The 17,133-nt window shown below is 42.4% G+C and overlaps 1 protein-coding gene across 1 annotated transcript; it reads left to right on the forward strand.

Moving 5' to 3' along the window:
* Nucleotides 1–1,426: 1,426 nt before the first annotated feature.
* On the forward strand, nt 1,427–16,242 carry LOC131082149 (zinc finger protein 91-like). Its single transcript, XM_058021835.1, has 4 exons — nt 1,427–1,484; nt 9,871–10,068; nt 10,294–10,896; nt 11,534–16,242. Exons 1-4 carry the CDS (start codon nt 1,427–1,429, stop codon nt 14,170–14,172), a joined length of 3,498 nt encoding a protein of 1,165 aa, XP_057877818.1. The 3' UTR covers nt 14,173–16,242.
* Nucleotides 16,243–17,133: the final 891 nt, after the last annotated feature.

A 17,133-nucleotide genomic window follows, 5' to 3' on the forward strand; every position in this document is an offset into this window, starting at 1 on the left:
CATCCAGACTTCCCCTGGAGTCAATAGTGAAAGATCACTGAAGTGAAAGATACTCTTGGTGGAGAAATACCAATACCTTCTCTGGATGAGATCAGTTGTTATTCGGAAGTGCCTACTGACATTAAATTTAATAGCAATAATAGCAATAACAATGATAATAATAATAAGAAGAAGAATACCATCATTATTCACTGTGAGGGTGGTGAGGCCCTGGAACAGTTTCCCAGAAAATCTGTGGCTGCCCCTGGATCCCTGGAAGTGCCCAAGGCCAGGCTGGAGCAGCCTGGGATATTGGAAGGTGTCCCTGCCCATGGTAGGGGTGGCACAGGATGATCTTTATGGTCCCATCCAACCCAAACCTTTCTGGGATTACAGAGAGCCCAGAGAGGCGACTTAAATAAACCACCTAATTTGAGGAGGCTAAATTTGGTTGATTTTAATCCTACCCTGACAGACATTCTAAGAAATACAAGAAACCTGTAATAAAGAATGAACTGGAACATATGGTCTCAAATCTTGAGTTAAGGCTTTCAACTGCGTTACATTCCCCTTGTTTCCATTACTGCCAAAACTGAAACTCCTCAGAGCATGCAGTGGTTATGAAGCTGGCTTGCTATTTAAAACAAAAGAAAGTATTTTAGCTGTCCAACTTTAATATTATTTTCCCAAAGGTTTTTAATTACCATTTCCTTCCTGTAGAAACATGACCAGAACAATGATGTTCTTAGCATTTGTATGATCTGAGTTTGGCTGTGAAAGTCACATCACACTGACCTGGACAACACATGAACATGAGTTTGCCCTCTTTTGGTGCAGAAAATTGTAGGTACCTGTAAGGCTTTTCTGTAAGGCAGTAGTGTGTTCTCTGAAACACTCTGTGGACTCCAAAAGAATAATTTTTCCCAGATGCTGAAAAGGATGTCGGGGCAGTGGGGCGAGTAAAAGTATAAGTATTGCAAAAGCACCCAAAAAATGCCACAAAAATAAGACAAATACTTAAACTCTTCTGTTTTCTCTCCGAAGTCTTCACTTACCCCAAAAACTATAATAGCTTTTCAAGTTATTTAATTATTAATTAATGAAGTTTCAAGCTTCAGTTATACAACTCAATTCTGAATTTTTTCTTAATAGTTTTCCCTCAAATAAGCAATATCTCTGCCTGCCTGGCAAAAAGGAAGAACATCCAGTTTTTACCCCAAATTTTTTTGTTTATCTTCAAATCTTATCAAAAGTACTTTCAGCCCCCTCTTTGTCAGAGATGATTTGTTTAATTCACCAGACTTGCTACTGAGATGCAGCTTGAAGGTGGTCAGAGGCTGAAAGGACAGAGATTACACGTCAGGGAGCGGGGATTGGAGGGGGAGGCTGTTCTTTGTAAACCACAGACCACTGGCAGCCTTGGAGGAGATGGACAAAGGGATTAAGTATGGATTTCTATGATGATGAAGACTATGGAGTAGATCACCAAAGCAGAGGAGACTCAGGTACCAAGGGAAGAATATTCTGTTAGGAGTAGCACAGGCACAGCCTTTATGACCAAGTGAACTTCTGTATTAGTCTGTGGCTAACTTTGGTCTGCCAGCTCTGCTGTGAGTGCTGACCTTTGACAAAACATTGATAATAAAACCCAGGAGAATGATGTTCTCTTAAATTGTGGCACCCAGCTGCTAAATTAATGTACGCTGAAACTCTGGGGTTTGCAAAGCCCACTGAAGCCAGTGGAAAGATTCCCTTTGACCTCAGTGAACCATTCCCAAGTGGAAATGGAGCTCCAGCTCCAGTGTCTGGTCTCATCTCCATGCAGACTCATCCTGGGAACGACCCCATATCAGCCATGGCTTTTGCTGGGTGATAAAGCTATTGCTGAAAAGGCCAAACATTGTACCCTGAAGTGAGGAGGGGATGAGTTCTCCAATCCCATCAGTCACGTCACCTGCATCTCACCTAATCCCCCTCTGGCCTCTAGTACTCAATGGGGGGAAATCAGCATTTCATCTGCAACTCATCACTCTTAAGTGGACATCTAAAATAGGTCAGATGACTCACATCTAAATTCCTGCTTCTTCCCATCAACAATAAAGGGAATAAAGCCTGAAGTAATTTTCTCAGATTCAAACATGTGGTTGGAAGAATATCACTCTAAGTATCTTCATTAGACTGGCTTTGAAAGTTGTTGTCTTTTATAGCTGATTGCTAAATCCAACAGCAAAGTCAACACAAGATCCTAATGGAGACAGGTTCAGATGAACCCAGTTGGTTTTGAGTTGTCTTGCATGAACTACAGAGCTTTGTCTCAATAGGATTTTATATTATCAACTAAAAAATATTCCAGTGACAAGAAAGACTTTGAGGTACCCTGCTCTGGTTACATGTTCTGGATCACAGGCCCAAAATGGTATTATGCATTTTATAAATATAATAACAATAAACGGACAAGAAGCTTCAAGTTATTGCCACTAATGAGTTCCCAGAAAGCTCTCATCCCACTGGTGAACAGAACAGGGAGAAATTCAGCACCAACTTCCAACCTAAATGGACATGGCTACAGCAGTCCAGACTCCCATTATGCTTAGTGGAGAATGACTCAATACAGGCAATGGAGACAGGAAATCACTTGTCTAAGTAGAGGAATCTAATTTAAGACTGACTTGGACTCCACATTTTTGGCTGTAGAAAATCCCTCTCCAAATCAGGAACTTGGCCACCAAGCTCCAGTGTAGTCATGACACAAAAAAGCCACCTAAAATAAGGTAATTGCTGATGAATTTCATCCACTAGAAATTGCCCACGTGGTAGCCCAGCAATAGCATCCTTACCTGGTTCTTATCCTGACAGGATACAGAGTGATGAGCTGGGCCATGTCCTGAGCCATCAGAACTGCTGTGTCAGGAGAGAATAATTGAATCACAGAATTGTTTAGGGTAGAAAAAAGCTCTAAGATCATTGAATGCAATCATTCAGCCAGCACTGCCCAGACTGTCACTAAACTATGTCCCCATGTGCCATAGCTACATGTTTTTTAAATTCCTCCAGGGATGGTGACTCTACCACTGCCCTGGGCAGCCGGTTCCAATAACTGATAACCCATTTAATAAAGATTTTTTTCCTAATAGCTAATCTAAACTTCCCCTAGTGCAACTTGATGCCATTTCCCCTTATCCTATCACTTTTTCCTTGGGAGTAGAGCCCAACTTCCACCTGGCTGCCCCCTCCTGTCAGGGAATTGGAGAAAGTGAGAAGGTCCCCCCTGAGCCTCCTCTTCCCCAGCCTGAACCCCTTTCCCAGCTCCCTCAGCTGCTCCTCATCAGACCTGTGCTCCAGCCCCAGCTCCATTGTCCTTCTTCGGACATGCACCAACACCTCATGCTAAGATTAGAAAAAAAACAAAATAAGCTTTGAATTAGTAATTTAATTTTAAAGTGAAGTTTCTCTCTATATATTTAGTGTTTAAAACAACACTTTTCTAAATGGGCAGGAAATGTTTTATACTTGTGGGTATGTTCACACCGAGAATAAAAACATACTTTGAAACTTTGACATTTGCCATGAAATGGAAATGTTGAGTTTCAGACAGCTCAAGAAAATTCAGTGTTCTTGAGCAAAGTGTTCAAAATCTTTAACACAACCAAACCCATAAAGAGGCTCCACAAGAGGACATGTAAGCACCACTGCCAGTCTTTGTTGTGCCAGTCTGATCCCCTTCCACCAGATGTTTCTGGGATGACAGTCCAGACAAATTACCTCAAACATAACAGACCCCTTGAGTATTTGAAAAACTCGATTCAGAATCACAGCTTCTAACTTGGCACTTACCTCAAAATATTTCTGACTGTCAGCACCTATTAAAAACAAGAATAACAATGGTTATTGCCATAATAGCTGTATTTTGAAATCTCAGAGCATTTTGTGAACTTAACAGACATATCTGAGATATATGGATTCATAGCATCTATCAGGGAATGCCAACCTGTTTGGGGAAGATCTGTACTTCTGTTTTTTAAATATTCCATAAAGAAATACTGATAAGGAGTGAATACAGACAAGGAATGAGATTTCTGAAGGTAGAAACACCTGCCACTATCCCATGTCGCTCCAAGCACTGTCCAATCTGGCCTGGAACACTTCCAGGGATGGGGCTGCCACAGGTTCTCTGGGCAAGCTGTGCCAGGGCCTCACCACCCTCACCAGGAAAATATAAATATAATTTCTTTAGACTGCTCAGTCACCCTGGTACTGATCCTACTTTAATGACAAATCCATACCACTTGGTGAATGTCTCAATCACTTCCAATGTGCTGTGCAACTGCCACTTACACAAGGCAAAACTACAGGGGGAAAAAAATGTTTTGCGCATGCTAAAAGTGCAAAAAGTACCTAAAAATGGAATAATCTAATCTGGAAGGAAAATACAAAAATGAGCTAGGAGGGATCTGACATGTTTAGCTGAGGAAAAGGTTGCAAACACAAAATCTTTGGCTTCTCCTTTCCCATAATTTTTCATCATTTTCAATCTTGTCAGCATGAATAATCTTGTTGATTTCTGCTGGGATTTAGAAGCAGCTGCAGAATACAAAACAAAGTTGAAAATCAGTTGGAAGTCTATTCATCTATTTTGCTTTTAGCTGAAAGACTCCTCCCAGCTGCAAACAAGTAACCACACTGACTATAATTCCATAAACTACATCTGGTCACCATATAGTTCAGTTTAGGGAGGATTTTTTAAGAAATCTTTTGAAACACACAAACAAAAAGTTACTTGCATGATATAGCAAACATCTTTCTAGATGGCATCATGAGTGCCAGAGGTTCTCATCTGATTTTGTACAGGCATTAATCTTCTCTGCTCATTCCTTCTATTTATTTCTGTTCTGGGAAATCAGCCCTGGCCATGCTAACTCCTAAACTGTACCTGGAAATTTTGTTTGCCTGGATCCAAGTCAGAGTCACCTGGCTATGGAAGGTGTCCCTAATCACCCAGTTTGGGAGAGGAACAGGAATTCACAATAGGGCATAACCAGATCACACCAATAGGCCTCCAACCTGCAGAAAAGCCCTGCCACACAAAATCATTGAGTCATAAAAGGTTTGGGTTGAAGGGACTTGAAAGCTCATCTTGTTTCAGCTCCTGCCATGGACAGGGAAACCTTCCACTATCCCAGATTGCTCCAAGCCCTGTCCAGCCTGGCCTTGAACACTTCCAGGGATGGGGCAGCCACAGCTTCTTTGGATGGCAGGACAAGGAGATACTGGTGCCTGGGCCTCACCATTGTCAGAGGGAAGAATTTAATGCTAAAAACCATGTGAAAAAACAGCTAAACAATCAATTAACATCCAGTTAAAAGTAAATAGAACATTCTCTGTTTTGACTGAGGCACCTTTGCCTTGCTCTGAAAAAAAAAAAATAAAAATGATCATGTTTTCAGGTTGATCTCAAACCTTGAGCCAAGGAAGCACCTTTTCCACAAACTAGTGATGCTATTTTATCTTATCTGGTGCGGATGTGTTTTTAAGGTTAATTTAAGTCCATTAGGGATACAGAAAAACTAAATAGAGAACTTTTATTGTTATTCACATTCACACAACTGAATTAAGCTTGCAGTCAATATTATCAATGGAGTATAGAGACACATTAGCTGGTCAAATGGAGCAGGCAGACTGCATTGTCAGAATAAAAATCTTACATGCTCCACTGAAGAAAACCTCACCCAGATGGTGAAATATTAAATTCCTGCCACTAAGCAAACACCCTTCCCTGCACCTGTGGGTTACCCAGCAACTGGCAATCTGGCAGTAATACACTTATTTTTATGATTAACCTAGTCAATCCAGAGGCACGTGCTTCCCCAAAGAGCTGACCTTTTCCTACATATTATTTTGGACAAGCAATGGATCATTACCCTCTGTTACTGTCAGTATTTTAATGTTTAGTTTTCGAATTATTCCAGAAAGCAGAGGCACTAACACCCTCTATTAAGATTTCTTCACACTTTCCACAATGAGGTCTTGCTATGCTGAAACTTTCAAATTGAAATTTCTCTTGCCACATTTGTTTCTCTCTCAAATGGCAACAGATTCCAGAACTCAGTTTTGAGCTAACTTTGTTCAGATTGGTGTGGCCTCATAAAAACTAGTCATTTTTGATTCAGAAGTTCTCTGTCTTTCACATCAGAAAGGCACAAGAGAACTTCCCCATCCCTGGAATTGTTCAAGGCCAGGATGGAGGGGACTTGGAACCTGGTCTAGTGGAAAGTGTCCCTGTCCATGGCAGTGGAGTTGGAGTCAATGACCTCTAAAAGATGCTTCCATCTTAAACTATTCCATGATTCTATGAAGAGAAAAAGAGCAAAATCAGTAGAATGGACCATGCTCAATTTGCCAGAGAAAAGACTCTATATTCCCAGGTTTTCCTGAGTTCTACCTCAGATATATTTGCCTCCAGATTAAGGGAAATGCTGCGTACGGCAATAAATCAAACTCTGCTTCCAACACTGAGAGCTGAAAACATCCAAGAGCACTGCTCTGTTCTCTTATAGCAAAGTGAAGACCTTGAAACACTCTGCAAACAATAGGGATTTTCACAAACCTGCAGAAAAAACAGGAATTGAAATCAAACTTCCTGGCTCCTGTGCCCTAAGCATAAGACTGAATTTTTTTCCTAGTCTTGCAGTTTCCACAAGTTCAAGGTGAACTTAGTGATAAGGAGATCTGCTTGGGGCAGAAGGTATTGGAGAGAAGAGTGTGCTGGGATTTTGTGTGACTCTCAATCCTCAGCTGCCTCTCTCTGTGGGCATTTGGTGTGAGAAGGCTCTGTGCCTAAGTGCTGCTCAGCTCTTTGTCCTCACCGATGTGTTTTCTTCTCTTCCCTCTGGAGCAGACTTCAGTGGAGCTGTTTTCAAAAATGGACAAAAAAAAAAAAGAGTCAATGGCAGTGTGAGAAAGAGAAAAACAAACCAGCAGGTTTTACAGTAAAAGAATCCATTTAGTTACTAAGCCTTGATTTGTTACTGCAACATCTGGGCTGAGCAATCCTTCTGGAGATATTTCCCTCTTTATATTAGCTGATATTGATCAATAACTTCATTTTCAAATTATCCAGACCATTTTCTATGCTTTTCCAGCTGGATTTGTATTCAGCTACCACTTCTCTTATTGCCAGACCAAATGCACTTACACTATGCACCTACACAATGAAAGTTTCCCAGGAACAATTCTCTGACTCTCCCTGGTCTAAAAGTGATATTATCTTTTACCCTCAACTTTCAGGCCTTTTGTTTAATATTTCCTGCTTGACTTTCTGTTATGTGCCCAGGCTTGTAAAGTGAAGGACACTGATGCAAGACCTTACAAAATTACTGGCACAGGCCTTTCCAACCTACAGGATTAAATGCAAGAGGATAAAAACCACTTGCAGTGACTACACTCTCAAGTTACACTTTTTAGGTCAATATCTTATGTTAGTTGAGGTAAAACTCTGTGCCACCATTCTGGCCATAAAAATGGCAAAAATCCACACTTCAAATAATCACAATTTATTTTGGTTTCTTCAATTTCTCATAGTATCTAATATTTCACAAAATCACAGAATGGTTTGGGTTGGAAGAAACCTTATGTGTTATCTCATTCCAGCCCCTGCCATGGGCAGGGACACCTTCCACTATCCCAGGTTGCTCCAAGTCCTGTCCAGCCTGGTCTGGAACACTTCCAGGGATTCAGGGGCAGCCACAGCTTCTCTGGGAAACCTCTGCCAGGGCCTCACCACCATTAGAGAGAAGATTTTTTTTCCCTAATACCCATTCTAAATCCACCCTCTTTCATCTTAAAGCCATTTCCCCCCATCCTATTCCTTACAAGATACTTTCCAAAACTTTTTTCATGCAGGAGTGTGGTTATAAGCACAGTTGCAAGGAGGTTCAGATCACTCCATTGCAAGCTGAATTTGCAAAACATAGTTTTGTGCTAAGGGCTTGAAATGAAGAAGATGAAGCCCAGATTGACCAGATTAATTCCTCGGCCATTTCATGGTCACTTTGTTCATTGCATGATGGCATCACGAAGTAGTAGGCTAAGAGAAATAGTCTGCTCCTTTAAGAAAAAGAGTAGAAAGAGTCACTTTTGAAAAAAAAGGCTTGGATTGACATATTTGTAAAGTTTTCACAGAATTTTGCAGGTTTTCTACTGAGGCGGATATCTTTCAAAGGAGATTATTTTAAAGTTAGGGCTTTTAAAAAAGAAAAATAACCAGTATTTCCAGGTTCTTCCCTTGCAGAGCCTGTGGCTGCAGAGCCATCTTGTGGGGGAAACTCAGTTCTGCCAGGAGGAGACCTTTTGACTTTGGTTTTTTCACATGTTGTGGCTTGCTCGGGCAGCAAAAAGTCTACACAAGACATGCTGCTCACCCCAGCATCTGTTTCACTCACCTTGGAGCATCAACAAGTCTCAACTCTGTAGAGAATCCCAAATTCCCTCAGAGCTGAAACACAGAAGCCAATATTCCTCTCATCTGTTCCTAATTTAATACTCCTAGTTAGGAGGATTTTGGAAATCCTCCTCCCTTGAGGCTTCATCAGTTCTATTTAAAGATAAAAAGATGCCACCTAAATTTCACAAACTGAACAAATGTTCCTATAAATGGGTGCTGCTCCATATACAAGAAGTGCAAGGCTCTGAAATTAAGGCAGATAATTGGTTCCACAATTTTTACTGGGGGAAGAAGACAGGGAATAGGGAAAATTCCTCTCATTGGAGTGGCAAAACATTCCACCCTCTTCTGGAGACACCACTACTGAGTGCTGAGTCTGGAAAATAGAAACTGGGAATCCTCTAGCAGTGCAGAACGTGGGATCACAGCTGGGGATGGGGATAAAATTCTGTCAGGAACAGGGTGCTAGGAGCTGGGGGGATCTCTGGGATGGCAGGACAAGGAGATACTGGAGAGGCCACAGAGATGATGAGGCCTCTGGAGCATCTCTCATGGGGAGAGACTGCAGGAACTGGGCCTGGTTAGCCTGTGGAGAGAAGATTGAGAGGGGATCTCAACAATCTGTGCAAGTATCTCCAAGACAGGTGCCACGGGGATGGTGCCAGCCTCTTTACAGTTGTGCCCAGCAATAGGACAAGGAGAAGTGGCTGTAAAATTAAACACAACAAGTTCCACCTAGACGTGAGGAAGAGCTTCTTTACGTTAATGGTGACAGAGCACTGGAGTGGGCTGCCCTGGGATTTTGTGAATTGTCCTTCTCTGGAGATATTCCAAACCCACCTGTGTTCAGCTGCTCCAGGTGACCCTGCCTTGCCAGGGGGTTGGGACTGGATGATCTCCAAAGGTCCCTTCCAGCCGCAAGTCACAGAATTACAGAAAGTTTTTGTTGGAAGGGACCTCACAGACCACCTCATTCCAGCCACTCTGTCATGGGCTGGGACACCCTGCATGTACATAAATGTATAGATGTATATAAAGACCTACATCTCTATAATGTAAATATGTCTGCACACAGGTTCATATATTCTCCACTTTCAGCCCGAACAGCCAAGGAGAACAGGATGAAAGTAAAGGTGCTCTTTTATGTTCCCATGAATTTTGTGATCCCTGTCTGCAATCATGTTGTGATTCTTTCTGTACCCAGCAAGGGAGTACCTTATTGTTGGCACAATTCCGATCTTAAGAGTATGATCGGTATTAGCTGAGATCTAATTTTACAGAAAAAGAAGTATCAACCCATCAAAACCGCTTAAACCGGGAATAGGTTTCGCGGAGCATTCGAATAATTCTGCCCAGGGCTGGGGGCTCCCTGGCCCAGGTGGGTGAATAAACGGAGTTTTTAAACCACTTATGAGCACGTTGAAAATTGAATTCTAACGCGTATTTCAAAGTCCCGGGTCCCAGCCCACACATTCCTGAGGCCACGCCCCCGCCTCCCCCCGAAGCCGTGAGGCGCCGCCCTCGCCCCCTGCGCATGCGCGCCCGGCCGCTGGTTCGAGTCCCGCGACGCTGCGGCCCGGAGATGCCGACGGAGCCGGGAGTGGCGGAGGCGGGCGCGGAGGGGATCCCGCCGCCGGCCGCGGACAGCGGTAGGTGCTGCTGGCCTGGGCACGGACCCAGCGCGGCTCCCGCGGCAGCGGCGGTGCCCGAGGGACCGCGGAAAGTGGGGACGGGGGGAACGGGGGCACCTGGCGGGCCCGCCGGGGCATGCGCATTGGGCATGCGTGGGGATTATGGTGGACGCGGTGCCGTCGCGTGTTTCGGGGTTTTGTTTTTTTGGGAATTGCGATATTTGTGTCTGTTTCTCCTCGCAGAGCCCGAGGTGTTTGAGGTTGTGCTGCCAATCACTATCTTGGTGCTGAGCGATGAGGATTTTCTCGAGGATGATGATAAGGACCACGAAGCGTCCATTCCCGAGGTGGAGCAGGAGTTTAAATTAAACAACAACATTTGCCTAAAAAACGAAGTGGAGCCTTCAAATGACAGGAGCAGTGTAGGCAATTGGGATGCAAACAAGACTGTTTCAAATGAAGATAATTGTATTGAGTACTCTGAAGAGAAATGGCTTGCTGAGAGTGTGTGTAACACATCGAAATTATCTTTAAGTGATGTCCATGATGCACACTCGGATAAATGTGGTCCAGATCGCATCTTACCTACATCTCCTTGCAAAACAGAGCTTCCAGAGATAGTGAAATACAGTGATGGAGAAGATTGTGCTGATAATGATGGCTTTCAGAAGATTCCTCCTCTCCTCTCCTCTGCTGACAGTGACAGAGCTGACACTGTGGAGACATTGCAAGTGGTACCCAAAGATGAAGAAGAGCCTGTCAGTATTACAAATGCTCTTTTGGATGGCTGTCCAGAGACACAAGCAGAACTTCACAAGGAATTTGAGATAATTGTTAAAATGGAAGGTAATATATTAATAAGATTGTTGCAAGAATTTAAGAAATATGGTAAACCTCAAATTTTTGAAATAAAAAATTATATAGGAAAGCTAAGAAACCAATTTCTTTTAGAGTAAGCATTTTGAATTAGATTCATAAATGCAACAGAAGGAGAATATTGCGTGGAGTATGCTCAGTTCTGTCACACACTCCTGTGAAAAGCAGTGAAACGACAAAATTTTGTCATTCTCCTCCAATGAGAACAAGGGTGTCCTTTCATCAGGGAAATGTTCCCAAAATAAAAATGCCAAAAAAGCCTGGTATTTGTGAGAATGGAGCATTAGAAAAGCTTGGTGTTAGTACTTTGATAGGAATTCTGCCATGAAGATGTTCTGGATGTGGTGTTGTCTTGTTAAATTCAGAGTCTTGAGTAAAAATATAAAGTAGGAGAGAAGGTGGCTTCTAACAAGGAGCAACATTTCAGTGTTGGGGGCAGAGGGGAGCTTGAAGAGAAGCATTAGGGAAAAAATGGAGAGAGGGAAACAATAAGGAAACAGAAGGTATGAAGAACAAGAAACTCATTAGGCAATTTGGGATTATTACTATGAATTAATAATGAATATTTGTGATTGTATGAAATGTGATTTTTTATATCTCCTTGTAGATTCTGATTCCTCAAAGAATGGAGATGATGAAATTGGTTACAGGGAAATAAGCAAATTTGAAGATGAAGCTGTGAGTTCTCTTTTGGAACATGGCTTGAAAGAAGAAGAGAAATTTACCTATAATTGTCCTGATCCATTTCTTAATGAATGTTCCACTTTTAAGGAAAATCTAGATGTAGGGAAACCTGACATGAATGCTTCTGCTTCTGCTGAACCAAATACTACTGAAGAGCATATTTACAAGATGTTAACACCATTCCCTAAGAAAAGACACCAGCAACAAAAAGGTGTTTCTTCTCAGGCAAGCCCAGAAGAGTTGCAGAGCCAGCAAGAAGGTTTAAAGTGGCTGAATGATGGTGTGACCATCACACCTCTTCCTAAAACATCTTGTGTTGCAAAGGAGAATGAAAGATCGAGTTTCAAGTGCAGGTTTTGTAGTTCTGTGTTTAAATGCAGTGCACACCTGAAGAAACATATTTATTCAGCACATAAAGATAAGAAAATACATAAATGCTCCTTTTGTAAAAAAACTTTTTTCTTTTCTTTCAATCTTAAGAATCACCTTAAATTTCATAAGAAGATTGCTAGGTTGCAAAAGGCAAGAAAAAATAGAATAAGTGCAAGAAAAGGGAGGCAGAAAGGATCTGAAGGAAAATCTGTGACCAAGAAAAAAGAAAGTAAATACAAGAAATTTTTCATTAAAATTGAAAGGGACTTTACACCTCTGGATGTGCCAGTTAGCTTTTCCTGCAGAATTTGTTTCTTTGTTTCATCCAGTCCTAGGAGTTTCATTCATCACATGAAGGGACACAAGGAGAGACCCCCTCACCAGTGCCCTCAGTGTGATTACTCCTGCAGCAGCTTGACCTACCTGTTAAATCACATGTACTGGCATGCTGGCTATAAGCTCTACCAGTGCAGGTTCTGCACCTTCCTCTCATTGTATTTTGCAAGCATGGTGAGGCACAGCCACGTCCACACAGGGGATAAACCATATTGCTGTGAGCTCTGCCAGGTAGCATTCACCAGCACCTCAGGCTTGGAGAGACACAGGAGGACACATGCAGAGACAGAAACGTGCCAAGCACAGCAACCCAACTGCCTGAGCGGGAGAAAGAGAACTGAAAAGCTTCCAAAGAACTACACATGTGATGAATGTAACCTGGTGTTCTACACCAAAGGACTTCTCAGCTTTCACAAGAAATTTCATGAACAGTTAAAGGCCAATGGTTACACAAGTCAGAGCAATAAATACTGTCCAAGCACAGTAGGCAAAGCTGATGGTGATTCTCAGGGCCATGTTTCTCACTCTCTTTTTGGTAGAGAAAATGATTGTCTGGCTGGGGGAATCCTGGCTTCAGAAGTGGAGTTTGAGCAAGAAGGTGATGTGCGGGACAATAAGAAAATATGTCCTGGAAAGAAATTCCTTGGAAACTGCCAAGGAAGCAGCAGGTTGGCTGTTGCTGGAAACAGATCAGAAGTTCCTCAGACCTCTTACCAAATGGACACTGTCACTTACAAAGAGGAGTCTTTCTTCAAATCAGAGACTTCTCATTCACAAGTGCAAGATAATGCTTCATTTCATAACTTTGTGGAAAAGTTGGAGGATACATATCCTTCTAATTTCAATACATTCCAAACATACAGATGCCAGCACTGCAGTTATGCTACTGCTGTTCCTAAAAACTTCAGGCTGCACCTAAAGATACATACGGATGAGAGACCATTCGTGTGTAAGGAGTGCAATGAGACATTTAAAACATCAAACCATTTGCAGAAACACAGCCGCCTTCATGTGAAAAATGGAGAGGAGTTGGGAAGTTGCCTCTTTGTAGAGAGGTGTTTAGAGAAACTTGAATTGCATCGTGAAATCCAGAGAGGCACATACCCAGAAAGGGATTTTGATTCCTGCAAAGGCTCAAACAGCTCCTTACTTGGGTCAGAAGTTTGGGGAGTTCAGCAAGGTGTTCAGAGGGGCACAGCAAATGATGTGCAAGCACAAAGTCAGCCATTACTATATCAGTGTTCAGAGTGCAGCTATGCTACTGCCACTTTAAGCAACCTGGAGCTCCACATCAGAACTCACACAGGTGAGAAGCCCTACAGCTGCCCCATCTGTCAGAAGAAGTTCCGCACTTCCAGTCACCTCAAGAGGCACAGACTCACACATCTGAACGTGGGGCATTTCAAGTGCATGAGCTGTGACTACTCCACCAACAAATGGCTGTCCTTGAAGCGGCACCTGGCTTCTCACACCGGGGAGGGAACCTCCTCTCCTGGCTGCTTCTACGAGCACGAGGAGCTGCCTGTCAAGACGTACAGGTGTGAGGAGTGTGGCTATTGCACCACCCAGAGCGGGAACCTGAAGCTGCACCTGAGGATCCACACGGGGGAGAAGCCGTTCCAGTGCGGGCGGTGCTCGCTGGCCTTCCGCACCTCCAGCCACCTCAAGCGCCACTGGCTGACCCACCTCAAGCTGCGCTGCAGGAGGTGCAGGTACTCCACCGTGGATAAGGCAGCTTTCCAAAAGCACATAAAAACACACAAAAAGAAGCACAGGTGTGCAAAGTGTAATGTGGTGCTGCCCACCAAAAAACTGCTGGAGAAGCATAAGCAGCAGCACGACGCTGGAATGTGAGGTTGAGAATTGGAAGTTGGTGCTTGGTTTTGGGCAGGTTTGCATGTCCTGAGTTTTTTCATGGCTTCATGTTCCTTTGCTGTGCTCACAGCAATGGTTGGTAATGATGCATGCAGCATTTTGGTTGGGAGAGTGACACTTGGGGTACTGGTTTGCTGCAGGTGTTTCTGGGAACATCACTTCTAGCACAGGCTTGTGCTGAAGATCTTGGTGACACTTTTCCATCCCTGAGTAACTGCTTCAGCAGAGGTCAGTTATTTTGGCCAGTGTTCATCTGTGTTTAAACAGTTATTCTGCACCACTTATTTTCTTGTAAAAATTTAATAAGAAAAAAAAATCTCTTTTCTAACTGAAATAATGTGTAACAGGAGGGAAGGAAGGGCATGTTATATTTTATAGTAATAACTTTTCATATAAAAATTATCAGTGCATCTGGAGGCTAAATGCTACCTCCCATCTGCTGAAAGTTGCCTCCTTTACTCCCAGGTGCTTTTTGCAATACTTGTAAGAGGAAAAAAATGGTATCTCACCAAATTACAGAAACAAAATATGCATGTCAGCACTGGGTACTTGTGACATTGAAATGTTTAACATGTGTCTGTATATATAAGATGGTCATTAATCTGTTACCTTGTCTGTAGTTTTGATAATTTTTTGAGTAGTCTGACAGAAATGGTAATGTCCAGAAACATCTATTTTATTATACTAGGAATCTTTAAATCTTCAATTTTATGTCTAATGTTAATGTAGTACAAAATGCCTTACCTTTTCTCAGGTTGGTAGTTACTGTGTTGTTTGTTAAAATAGATGAAACACTTTTCAAATAACTTCTGTTAATAATAATTGTGAATGCTGTTTAGTTACATTGAAGACCTTCACAGTGTCTGAAATTAAAATTAGTTTAAGAACTTTACTTTTAGTCTAAAATACTGTGTGTAAGAACCATTGTACTATGCAGCAGTTGGTGCAGGGTATGGTGAACCCAGATGGATGCTGCTTCCAATTTATATTCAAATCTAGACAAATCTTTGTTTGTTTTGGAGTTATGCAGAGCTAGGAACTCTTTGAGTGTGGTCTGTGGTTTTAATAACTGTGTTATCCCCTTGTGTGAGGAAAGGCAACAGCAGAGGCCTGGTGCAAACTGTCCCAATGCTGCAGCTCAGTCCATGGAGCAGCAGAACAAACCTGTGGTTTAATTTAGAGAATGTAAATGTGGAACTCTACTTTCTTCTTCTGCTTCTGGATGTGTGTCCTTCTGTAGAAATACAGATGATGTCTTGTAACATAAGAGACTTTCTGCTAACATTGGAGACAGATTGGGAAGGGCTGCCCAGAGAGGTAGTGAGTTCTCCTCTTTTCAGATATTTAAAAACCACCTGGATGTAATCCTGGACAGCCAGCTCTGGGTGGCCCTGCCTGAGCAGGAGCTTGCCTGCCAGACCCCTCTGCAGCCATTCTGTGATTTGGGGGACAATTTTCCAAGAATGAGTTGAAACTCATGGACACATGAATGTATTTAAGGCCAGATCAGCAGAGATATTCAAGTGATCCAGTTCTTTGCAGCTTCAGTGAAGTCAGACCAGTGTCTGTGCCTGAACCTGGTGGTTACAGATGAGTGATTCAGACCTTGGAGCCACCTAATCCAGTTGTGAGGAAGAAGAATGTTATCCTGTATGAAGAAAGAAAAGCATTTCTGGGAAATATTGATGGTTACTCAAGCTTGGAGGCGTTTTTACCTGTGTTACATTACAATTCTGGTCATTGATTTGAAAAGAAATGGTACAAAGAGAAAACAAAAATACTGAAGGGTTTGTAAGCCTCTATGTTAGGTGAGACTAGAAAGGCTAAATCTGATAGAGCACTGTTGTTTAAAAGCATGGTGTACAACAATGATGAAAACAGCCTGGTTTAGGGGGATAAATTATCTGCAATACATTTTTGAAAGAGTTTGTAAATGTAAGTTTCTTCAAATTTTAAGTAAGAACAAGAAGGTACTTTCAGTAAGAGCTTGATTTTATAAAAATAATTATTCCTAGCCACTGCCTCTAATAAAAATAAGCAGTTCAATGACTCATGATGTTGCTTTCTGTTCCTTATGCACTGCACTGGTTTTTTGGGGTTTCCAAAGTATTCTCAGTCTGCTAAGTCAGTGAAATTTAAAGATTGAGGCATATTCAGTTTCAGATAAGACATGGGCTGTTGTTGGAATTATTTTTTTTTTGGTAGGTAGAACTGTAATATTTTTTATTCCTGCAGTTTAAACAAAAATCAAAGCCTTTCCTAAATCATAATATGAAGTTTCCTAATTAAACCTAAGAAGTTTCATAATTTTCTCCATGAACATATCCTGAATTTGGACAAAACAGGGAAATGTAACAAGACAAATTGAGCAAAAAGCTGTCATTTCACCTGCTGTGCATCTGCTAATTAAATGATTACAAATTAAACTGGAGGTGATATAAATGAACAATGGGGAGTCAGACCTGTGTGGTGTGGTGGTGCCTCCTCCTGTTTGGGCCACACTGTGGTCTCACAAATGCTTGTTAGGGCTTGGCCTTGACAAGCTGAGCTGAGCTCCTCTTGAGCTTATCTAAAACACTGTCTGCTCCCAGGAACTTGTGCTGGCTAAGGAGCCCCTTGGGTTTTAAGAACCTTTGTGAACTTGTTTTTCTTACCTGAATAACCACCCATGTGGAACAACTTTTTTGTTTTTGAACTTTCAGAGAAAGTTACCAACCTGACTTGCAGCCAGGGTGGAAAATTGCTATGAGCAAAGCCCAGTCTGTTGTGACTCTCTAAGCAGGGGTATTTTAGGCCCTCCGAGCTCTCCAGACTGCAGCAGGCTGAGACCAGCACTTCCCACTGAGTGGGGCCTCTCTGAGCTCCCAGGCTGGAGATGCCTGGGGCACCACAGCTGAGGGACAGTGACAGGTCCTGAGCTGAGATCCCCACACCCTGAGG

The sequence above is a fragment of the Melospiza georgiana genome, chromosome 3 (assembly GCF_028018845.1).
Source record: "Melospiza georgiana isolate bMelGeo1 chromosome 3, bMelGeo1.pri, whole genome shotgun sequence".
Classification (NCBI taxonomy): domain Eukaryota; kingdom Metazoa; phylum Chordata; class Aves; order Passeriformes; family Passerellidae; genus Melospiza; species Melospiza georgiana.

Coding starts and splice junctions, on each gene's coding strand:
- LOC131082149 (XM_058021835.1), top strand. CDS start 1,427: ATGGATTTCTATGATGATGAAGACTATGGAGTAGATCACCAAAGCAGA. Junction 10,069..10,293: donor GCCGCCGGCCGCGGACAGCG/GTAGGTGCTGCT, acceptor TTCTCCTCGCAG/AGCCCGAGGTGTTTGAGGTT. Junction 10,897..11,533: donor GATAATTGTTAAAATGGAAG/GTAATATATTAA, acceptor ATCTCCTTGTAG/ATTCTGATTCCTCAAAGAAT.